The sequence below is a fragment of the Carlito syrichta genome, unplaced genomic scaffold, assembly GCF_000164805.1.
Source record: "Carlito syrichta isolate Samal-C Ts95f unplaced genomic scaffold, Tarsius_syrichta-2.0.1 Scaffold314781, whole genome shotgun sequence".
NCBI lineage: Eukaryota > Metazoa > Chordata > Mammalia > Primates > Tarsiidae > Carlito > Carlito syrichta.
In genome coordinates, this window is record NW_007258877.1 from 460,300 (window position 1) to 470,512 (window position 10,213).

The 10,213-nt window shown below is 37.0% G+C and overlaps 1 protein-coding gene across 1 annotated transcript in view; it reads right to left on the bottom strand.

Annotated features, from left to right (window-relative positions):
* Window positions 1–10,213, bottom strand: part of ENPP1 (ectonucleotide pyrophosphatase/phosphodiesterase 1) — a 45,603-nt gene that overhangs the window by 15,622 nt on the left and 19,768 nt on the right. Inside the window, exons 12-16 of the mRNA XM_008071884.1 lie at window positions 6,022–6,153; window positions 3,327–3,358; window positions 2,467–2,594; window positions 1,287–1,356; window positions 492–579 (exon numbers count right to left, since the gene is read on the bottom strand). Coding sequence (XP_008070075.1) covers window positions 492–579; window positions 1,287–1,356; window positions 2,467–2,594; window positions 3,327–3,358; window positions 6,022–6,153 — 450 coding nt within the window. The remainder of the gene's footprint in view (window positions 1–491; window positions 580–1,286; window positions 1,357–2,466; window positions 2,595–3,326; window positions 3,359–6,021; window positions 6,154–10,213) is intronic.

A 10,213-nucleotide genomic window follows, 5' to 3' on the forward strand; every position in this document is an offset into this window, starting at 1 on the left:
TGAAAACTCAATACCCTGCCATAAAAGTACTACTTCAGAAGGTACAGAGTAAACTAAGAATATTCCTAATGGGGTCCTCTTTCATCTCTACAACCTTGACATTGACAACTACTATTGCTACCAGAGTTTCCATGGACTTCACTCACCTTTTGCTGCCTCCAAGCTCTTTTCTCTGGCTTCTATTACTGCCCTGATTCAAAAGCCATATTAAGCCCAGGATCTAGCAAAGTAACAGCTACTGGGGATGTACAGACCACCCCTTTGCGAGTGTCTACTTTACCAGGGTGCAGCCTCAAGAAAAAAACAGGCAAGTCATAAGATGGTAAGTTCCCCCACATTTTTTCAGTGGCTCTGGGTCAGAAGGAAGACAGGTGAAAATCTGTCTTGCCCCGCCATCACCTTGACAAAGGTGCCCACCATGTGACCTGCTTTTGATAATCCTATTTCAGCTCTCTTCTCAGTTGGAAAGAAAGTCACTCATTCACACTTACCACACATTAAGTTATAGACTTCAATATTTTCAAAGGTGTCAACCTCAATGCCATGCTTGAATCCGGGTCCATAGCCAACAAAGAGGGCCTAGATGAGCAAGAAAAGTCTCAGTTTATCAGTTTATCAGTGTATTTCAGTTGTGTACACAGCTGGTTAATAAATATATATTATCTTCATGGTATATACATAAACTGGTTATGTTAAGCAAGTGAAAGTCATAATGATCATGCACTTTCTGGAATATTCCTTTAACTCCCGTGGCCCATATAATTTAAGGAGATCGAGGATATTTCTCTTCATTTTACTATTTTTCTCTTCATTCTTGACTTGTCAATCAGAACAGAATAGATGAAGACACCTTTAATAACCAATGACATGGGATATAAACCTTATCCTGTCTACCTCACACAATGCTGCAGGGATGAAATTTGATAATTATTGTGAGTACATTTTGAAAATATTTTAAAGTGCTAAGTAAATGTAAAAACTTAAGTATAATACTTATACTCCTTTCAGAACATAATACTTTCTTATCTATTAGACCACTGGCTACAGAGCAATAGTCTTAATGGAGTACAAATATATGCAAAATAATTATTAGAAATTTAGGAAGCGCAAGTTGCACATTCATAAAACATGAATATAAAATTAAATAAAAGCACTACAAAAGTACATGCTTCACTAATTCTCATTCAAGAATATAATCAATCTGTTTTTATGTCTAAAACTATATATATCATTTTTTTCTTGAGACTTAATCCCAATTTTTAATTATAATAGGTTGGTTTACTTACTTGCATATTTGAAAATATATTGTCAGAGCCATGAAATCCACTTCCACAATATTTTCTTTCTGAGGGATTCCTAATTTTTACATACATGAATTAATAATGTGAAGTCCATTCATAAAATATAATTGAGGATCACAACATTATTTTTACTAATAAAGAATAAGTATTTTGTTAAACCGACATAGACATAAATAAAACCACCTGATCAACGATAAGCAGTATAGTGAGGGGGAAAAAAACCACTAACATCAAGACAGAAGTGGTTTTGAACCTGACTGCATTGTTAACTAGCTGTATCTTTTGATGACTTAGTGATCTTCTCTGGTTTCAATTTCTCATGTTGGTTATTTGCAAAAATTCAGTGACATAGTCCCACAATGTTTGGAACACATTATTTGGATATTCACAAAATATGAGTTCTCCTATGAGGATTAAGAACTGTCCCTCCTTTCACGTTCTTTTTCTAAACACTTAAAGCCCAGCTCTCTAAGAGCCGAGACAGTGCAATTCTGTTGACTGAATTTTGGTTCACTGCTTACCTTTTGTTTGACAGGGATATTAATCAAGACTAGCTTCTTGGCAACCACCAAGAGTTAACAAACAAGTTTGAAGATATCAACAATCTTAACTATCCAAATAATGTGCCATATAAGGAGAATGAAAAAAGAATTGTATATAATGAAGATAGTTGCTCGTTATTATAAAGTGCTTTTAACCAGCTGTTTGCTGGGCTTTGATTAGGTATGATTAGACACAACTGTAATGTACAGAAGAAATGCAATACCAAGTGGTAACACGTAAGTGTGGATCATAAGAAGTAATCAATATGCATATGAGAGGCCAGAGCAACGGTTCTTACTCTTGGTGATTCCTTCTCCCCAGGGGACTTTGGGCAACGTCTGTAGACACTTTTGATTGTCGCAAAATATTTGAGAATTTTGCTTTCATCTAGTGGGGAGAATCAGGGATCCTTGTCAAATATCCCACAACACACAGGACTGCTCCCCACAATAATTATCCAACTCAAATATCTATGGGCCACGGTTGAGAAATGCTGGGTTAGAGTGAAGACAATCATATTTGTATAGTGTCCACATAACAACAATGTTGAAAAGGGCCTGATGGTCACCTTGAATTATTAATAGATGAGGCTAAGTTTATTTGGGAGATTGTCAGAACTTACAGTGCAAGTTGCCATTGAGGGTCCAAATAGAACGTCAAGGGCTCAATTCTGTCACTCTTGGCAAAGTGCAAACGCTTCGGTAGAAAATGCTTCAGGTAAGGCTTGAAGTGCTGGTTTGGTTCTCGGCACTGAAATTACAAAAGATAAAGAAAAACTATTATCTAAAGTGTAAGCTTCTCTTGAAATGGCTTTCTAATTTCATGTAATTTACTTTTCACAAACATTTTACCAGACTGCCCAACAAGTCACAGTTAGAAAAAATAACTAAGCATTCTTATTTATCATATAACGCACATGGTAAATGTTCCAAGTTAGCTGAAATTTTTATAGAAAATCATAATATTTACTGCATAAAGTCACTAGGACACTTAAGATTGTGTTATTAGGTTATATTCCAATTACCACTGATGATCTTGTTTCAAACACCCTTGTAATTGCGATTGTAAAAGTTTTCTTCAAGACTTAAAAGGAAACAAGAACAAAATATATATAGATAACTCAGCACTAGTTCAAAAACTTATTTGAAAATATAGGCATAAAAAAGACTAGAAGGAAATGTATCATAATGATAACAGTATTTCACACAGCTATAAAGCTTTTCCTTTTATTTTTTCAATTATTTCTTCTACTGCCAAATGCATCTTATAGTATCAATAAATACTTTCTTGCAAACTCTCAAACCTAGATTATTGAGACATGGCCTTAAAGATCTTCAAAAGCTATAGAGCATGTTACATGTGGGGCCATATACTAAAAAAATCTAATCCTTCAATTCCAAGAACAGATACTGGAACTTTTCTCTAAATATCTTGTATACAAAACCAATATCAAGCAGATAATAGAAAAATAAAGATACTCACAGAAAGATTTCTGGCAATGCCTTCATAATTAACTGTAGGGGGACAAACATATGAATTAAGAGTTGATGGTATGCTACAGCTAAAAATAAAAATAAAATACAAGTGTAGAGTGTCCTCCCAAATAGCAGGAACTATAAGTGCACGCCATCCTATCTGCTATTTCTTTTTTTTAATTGTAGAGATGAGGGCTTGCCAAGTTGCCCAGGCTGGTCTCAAACCCCTGGACTCAGGCAATCCTTTTGCCTCCGCCTCCCAAAGTGCTGGGATTACAGGCATAGGCCACCACGCTCGGTTAGCGTCATACTGTTAAATGAAAAGACAAGTTACAGAACATCTATCTACCACTCATCTGTTCATCTGACTTTCCATTCACCCATCTGACTATTCTTTAGCCTATCCATCTACCTGCCCAGACATTTATCAACCCATCCACCCAAATATCTATCCATCTAGATCTAGTATGATTTCACTGTGAAAAAATTAATGTATTTTTTATATAATATGCACAGCAAATATCTTGGAAGACACATCCCACACGTAACAGCGGTCATTTCTATAAACAGAAACTTAGTTGTGAAACAGAAGGACTTAGGGTAGAAAATTGTTACTTTTTACTTTGTATATTTCAATATTCAAGGATAATTCCAGAATTTTCAAATAACAGGGGCATAGGGAAACTTTGAAGACAGGTCAAGTCGACTAGTTTTAAAACTGAATTGGCGCAGAGCATGGTGGCTTATGCCTGTAATCCCAGCACTTTGGGAGGCAGAGGTGACAGTACTGCCTGAGTCCAGGAGTTCAAGACCAGCCCGGGCACTGTGGCGAGACCTAATCTCTACAATAAATCATAAAATTAGCCAGGAGTGGTAGCATGTGCCTGTGGTTCCTCTGACTGATAAACAAGCAAATAAATAAAACAATTTGCATAGTAAGCCCATGGATTTACTTAAGGCACTTTGTACTATAGATCAATAACTGTCGAGTTTTCTAAGTTTTCCTTTAGTCATACTTTACATAAGTTTGAAAAAATCATCCTGATAAAAGAATACATAATATATATACATTTTTTGTATGTATGTAGACACAAACTGACATACATATAGTTTTTGCATTAATTTGGGAAACTTGGGGGTCTAACTGAGATAAGGCTGAGGATAAAGCTTCACTCATATCCACACACCTGTAGGAACCGCTGTAGCCTGTGTAGTCTTTTTAACAGGTTTTATAACAATCATATATTACTTTTCTAAATTAAAAAAAATACTAATTAATGCTTGTCATTGTAGATACGGATCCTGTGCTGTGTGCCACTGTTAATATATTTGCATAACCAGTTTCCTGCAGATAAACCTATTTTTCCTCATTAATAATCAACAATCGTTGAGTGTGGTAGCTCATGTCTATAATCCCAGCACTTTGGGAGGCTGAGGTGAGAGGACTGCCTGAGCCCATGGATTTAAGAACAGCCTGGGCACCTTGGCAAGACCTCATCTCCACAATAAATCAAAAAATGAGCCAGGCGTGGTGGCGAGTGCCTGTAGTTCCAGCTACTTGGAAGGCTGAGGCAGAAGGATCACCTGACCCCAACAGGTTGAGGCTGAGGTGGCAGTGAGCACGCCACTGCACTCCAGCCTAGACGACAGAGTAAGACTCCAACTCAAAAAAAAAAAAAAATTAGCCAACAATCTCTAGTGAAACATCTTACTGCAGAGCCCAACGTAGGCCACTTTTGATAACTGTCAGAAAAGCTTGTTATTTATTTTTCTGTTTCAAAAAGTAACAAAAAACTGTAACGAAAAGATAACCAAAATGTGCTCTACATTTCTAAAATTATCATAGATGGCAATCAAAAAAGAGAGGTAGCAATGGCGGTGGAAACAGTTATGAAACAGGATGGACTTGCAAAACAATTAATATTTTTAAAGGTTTCTTGGCAGTTTGTGCTCAAGAGAGAATGTAAAATTTCTTATTCCCTGCTTAGAAGATACATTCTTTCTTGTTTTTTTTTAAATGGTTAAGGAAGACATTTCTGAGGGTAAGCATCAACTGCTTATAGAATTAATCATTTCTGCCAGCATTTTTCCTCAAAACATAGTTTATTCCAAAGCTAAGTTATCTTAATGGAGTCTCATTAAACTTGAATAAATGTAGATGAATTTTGCTCTTAAATCTATTTTCTAGTACAATCTTTAACCTGCTACAAGTAAAATACACACTTTACAAGATAAAACTGCACTAAGCCCACCGAAAAACAGATTAGTGGTTAGACTTGTGTCCTCATATCCAGTCCCATAAAAACCCTTTGGGTACAGAAGATCTGCACTGGAGATTTAATCAAGAAAAGAAAATAATGATTTAGAGGAAAGTATTCTTTTGCGGAGGGGTCTCAACTCTGTTGCCCAAACTGAAGTGCTATGGCATGATAAAGGCTCACTGCAGCACTAACCTGGGCTCAGGCAATCCTTCTTCCTCAGCCTCCTGAATAGCTGGGACTACAAGTGCACACTACCATGCCTAGCTAGTTTTCTGATTCTTCTGTAGAGGGGATGTCTCGCTATTTTACCCAGGATAGTCTTGAACTCCTGGGCTTATGCAATCCTCCCATCTTGGTCTCTCAGCACTTTGGGAGACTGTGCCCAGCTGGAATGTATTCTTAATATGACCACATTCAAAGTTATCTTAGAGATATACTTACATGAATAGTATTTATCTGGGACATCAGAGGGTCTCAATCGAGCTGCAGGTCCATAGACCACTTTAATATTTTTAACATCCCCCAAATATTTATTCAGATATACATATTTCTTACAACTGCCTTGTTCCATGCCTAGGAGAAAAAAAATCCCAAAACATATTGTAACTTAACTTTAATAAAAAATTTAATATGTAGAGCAGAATTTATTTTACTTCCAAAATTTAACTCATAAAATATGGGCTTAGTATTCACATGAGTTGAATGAACCCTTGGTAGGTAAGACAGAATTTCAGGTGTATCCAACACTTCACTTTTTTCAAAGTCTTTTCCCTTTCCTTCACCCAAAATTCATTTTTCTTATTGATGTATTACAATAATATTACAATTATGTGAGTGAACAGGAATGTCTTCTCACAGTTTTGGACTGAATATGTACACTAAGTTATTTGTCTCAAACCACTTAGCATATTATCTGGGAGTGTACGTGTAAGATTCAGTCTCATTCCAGGACTGAAGCTTCTTAGGACTGTTTCTAAACAGCTTTTTATAATTATTTCTGAAGCAAACAACAATAACACCAAAAACAAACCAAAAGAAATTACTTTCTAGTATGCCATACCACTGCCACAGTCCCTAAGCTTTACACAAACGTGTTATAAAAAAGTCAGAAAAAGTGAAATTAAAATATGATATACAAAATTAATATATATCATCTCTAAAGTCAGAGTTATGCTAAAGAAAACTGAAGGTATCGTAATTTGTTCTAATTAAATCTAACCCTTTGCACTCAGATGTCTTCTCTGAAGGGACACCATAAATCTAGCAAACCACTTGGATGTTCCCTCTCAGGGGATACCACAAATCTAGCAAGCCACTCGGATGTTCCCTCTCAGGGGACATAAAAAGACTACTGGTGATTATATAAGCCAGACATATGCTAGTGCAAATTTTTCAAAAATGTATGTTTCCTTGAAGTTTTTCATTCAAATTGCACAATAAAGCAAAGAAAGAGATGGAATATATACTGAGACACGCGCGCGCACGCACACACACACACACACACACACACACAAAACAGTTGTCGTTACATAGAAAACATGTGAAGTGCTTTCTTTCTTTGTTTTTTGATTTTTTTTGAGTCAAAGCCTCACTCTGTTGCCCAGGATGGAGTGCAGTGGCACAATCATAGCTCACCATAGCCTTGGCCTTCTGATCCTTCTGCCTCAGCCACCCCAGTAGCTGAGACTACAGACGTGTGCCACCCTGGCCCAGCTAATTTTTTGATTTATGGTAGAGAAGAGGTCTCACCAAGTTGCCAAGGCTGGTCTTGAACCCGTGGGCTCAGGCAATCCTCTTGCCTCTGCTTCCCAAAGTGCTGGAATTACAGGCATGAGCCACCATGCCCAGTGTGAACTGCTTTCATAGTGTTGCCAACACTTGTTTGTAACAGAAGATAGCAATAAAGAGTGTTTGTATAAGAAAGGTAGCTGTAGGTCTATCCTTTGTATCATCTGCCATAACTTGAAGATAGACAAGCTAGTTATTAAAGGCTTAAAGAAAAGGACTTTATTTTTTCTCATGTTTTATTAAGTTTATTGATTATTTAGATATTCTTTTTTGTATAATTTACAAGTCATTCGCTCATTTTCTATGGATTGCTATTTCTTTCTTACCTTATAAGCATTCTTTATCTATTCTAGATAAATACCCTTTGTTGGGTATAAGAGTTGAAATGTCCAACAGGATCTTGTTCTGCCACCCAGGCTGGAGTGGTGTGATCATAGCTCACTGAAGCCGTGAACTCCTACACTCAAGGAATACTCTTGCCTCAGCCTCCCAAGTAGTTGGGACTACAGGTGCACACCACCATGCTTGATTAATTTTTGCCCAGGTTGGTCTCTAACTCCTGGCCTCAAGCAATCCTCCTGAGGTGCTGGGATTACAGGTGTGAGTCACTGCGTCCAGCCTACTTCTTTCTCTAAGAAAAAGGCTTTCAAAGTCAAAGGCAGATTGTATCAAAGTATCAAGCAGCACAGATTGAATATATCTCTCTGCACTAAGTCAGAAAAGTAAAATTGCAAAAGTAATATTCTTTTGATAAATTTCTTTTTGTGAGTTTGTAATTTACGATTATAAATTTTTTTATCTATGTATTTAGTTTCAAGAACAACGGTGAAAGGAAAAGACAAAAGTAGGAGTTACAATATAAGCAGCAGCGAGATAAGTTAGACTTACACTTCTACAGATGTTAGAAAAAATAAACACTGACATGGAAGAAAACAACAGTAGTGACAGCATTATCATCCCACCAAGAAGAAAATGGGCGAATATAACAGAAAGTGATAGCGGTGAAGCGATGAAAGTGTTTACTTTCAAAGAAATAGAAGACAGCTGATCGTCACGTGAAGAATGGGAAGATGTTACAGAAAAAGATGATCCTCCAGTGAGAATAAATTTTGTGACATATCCTCAAACAACAGGACTACAAATAGCAACTGATATAAGAGAACCAACTGACTATTTCACTCTGTATTTGACAAATGAAGTTAGTGACTTCATTTGAAATAGTCAGAGCAACTGACTATTTCACTCTGTATTTGACAAATGAAGTTAGTGTAAAAAAAGAAACAAGTCATTACGTGGATTCAAAAAGAAGGAAAAAACAGCTATCACACAAATCAATTTGGCATAAGTAGCATGACATTGACCAACAAGAATTTTTAGCTTTTACTGCAGTTATCCTACATATGGGAATAATTCAAGTACTAAATTTGCAAGGGTACCAGTCAACTGCTTTCAATAGTAAAATACTCTTCTTTTTGGAAACATTCAGTAGAGAAAGGTTTATGCAAATCTTCTGGATGCTTCATTTTTCGTTGAGTGATGGGGCGATCACAACTTGTTTTTAACAGGCCAGTAATTATTTGGAAAACATCGATTCAAAATTTTTTAACCTTTCAAGCTAGATCAGGCAATTTGTGTTGACAAATCCATTGTTCAATTTAAAGGGTAAATATCATTTATAACATACAACTCAAATAAGCCTACCAAAAGGGGTATACATATTTATGTGCTCACTGATTCAAAATCAGGGTATCTTTCTTCAGTACTTCCTTACTATGGCAGCATAACATCTGAAAACATCATTCGACCTGATCTCCCAGTAAGCACCAGAGTTCCATTACATTTATATAAAAAGTTGCCAATGCAGCAGGATACTACCAATTTACTGACAGATATTATACTAGTAGTGTCCTAGTATAAGAGCTATTAAAGATGAAATGTCAACTTACTGGTACAAAGTCGACTGAAGGGGAATACCAACACAATTAAAGAGCCAAAGTTTTTAACAAAAACGTAGCATATAGGAAAAATAATCTTACGCTTCCTGCATGGAAGGACAAAAGAATCGTGAACATTCTCACCACTTGGAAGCATGCAGGAATGAAATCTACCACAAGGACATTGCATGGCAGAAATATTATATCAGGCCGGGCTCAGTGACTCAGCCTGTCATCCCAGCACTTTGGGAGGCTGAGGCAAATGGATTGCCTGAACCCACAGGTTCGAGATCAGCCCGGGCAACTTGAACCTCGTCTCTACAATAAATCAAAAATTAGACGGGTGTGATAGTGCGTGCCTGTGGTTCCAGCTCCTTGGAAGGCTGAGGTGAAAGGATCACTGGCCGGAGTTCAGGAGGTTGACGCTGGGGTGGCTGTGAGTGTGCCACTGCACTCCAGCCTGGGTGATGGAGTGAGACTCCAATTCAAAAAAAAAAGGAAATATAATATCAGTCAAAAAGCTTGAATGATTCTAAACTATATTGCAAATATGAACATATTGTGTGGATCATTATGCTTCTACATATTGTTTTTCATGAAAATCTTTAAAATGGTGGAGGAAATTATTTTTCTGAGAACTAGAAATATGCATTATTAACTCCTATACACTGTACAACAACAACAACAACAACCACCTATGTCCCACTTTATTTAGTTAGTTTTTGAGTCAGAGTCTGTCGCCCAGGCTGGAGTGCAGTGGCACACTCACAGCCACCGCAGCCTTGACCTGCTGGGCTCAGGCGATCCTTCAGCCTCAACCTTCCAAGTAGTTGCAACTACAAGCACGCACAACCACACCTGGCTAATTTTTTGCTTTATTGTAGAGATGAGGTCTCACCAAGTTGCCCAGG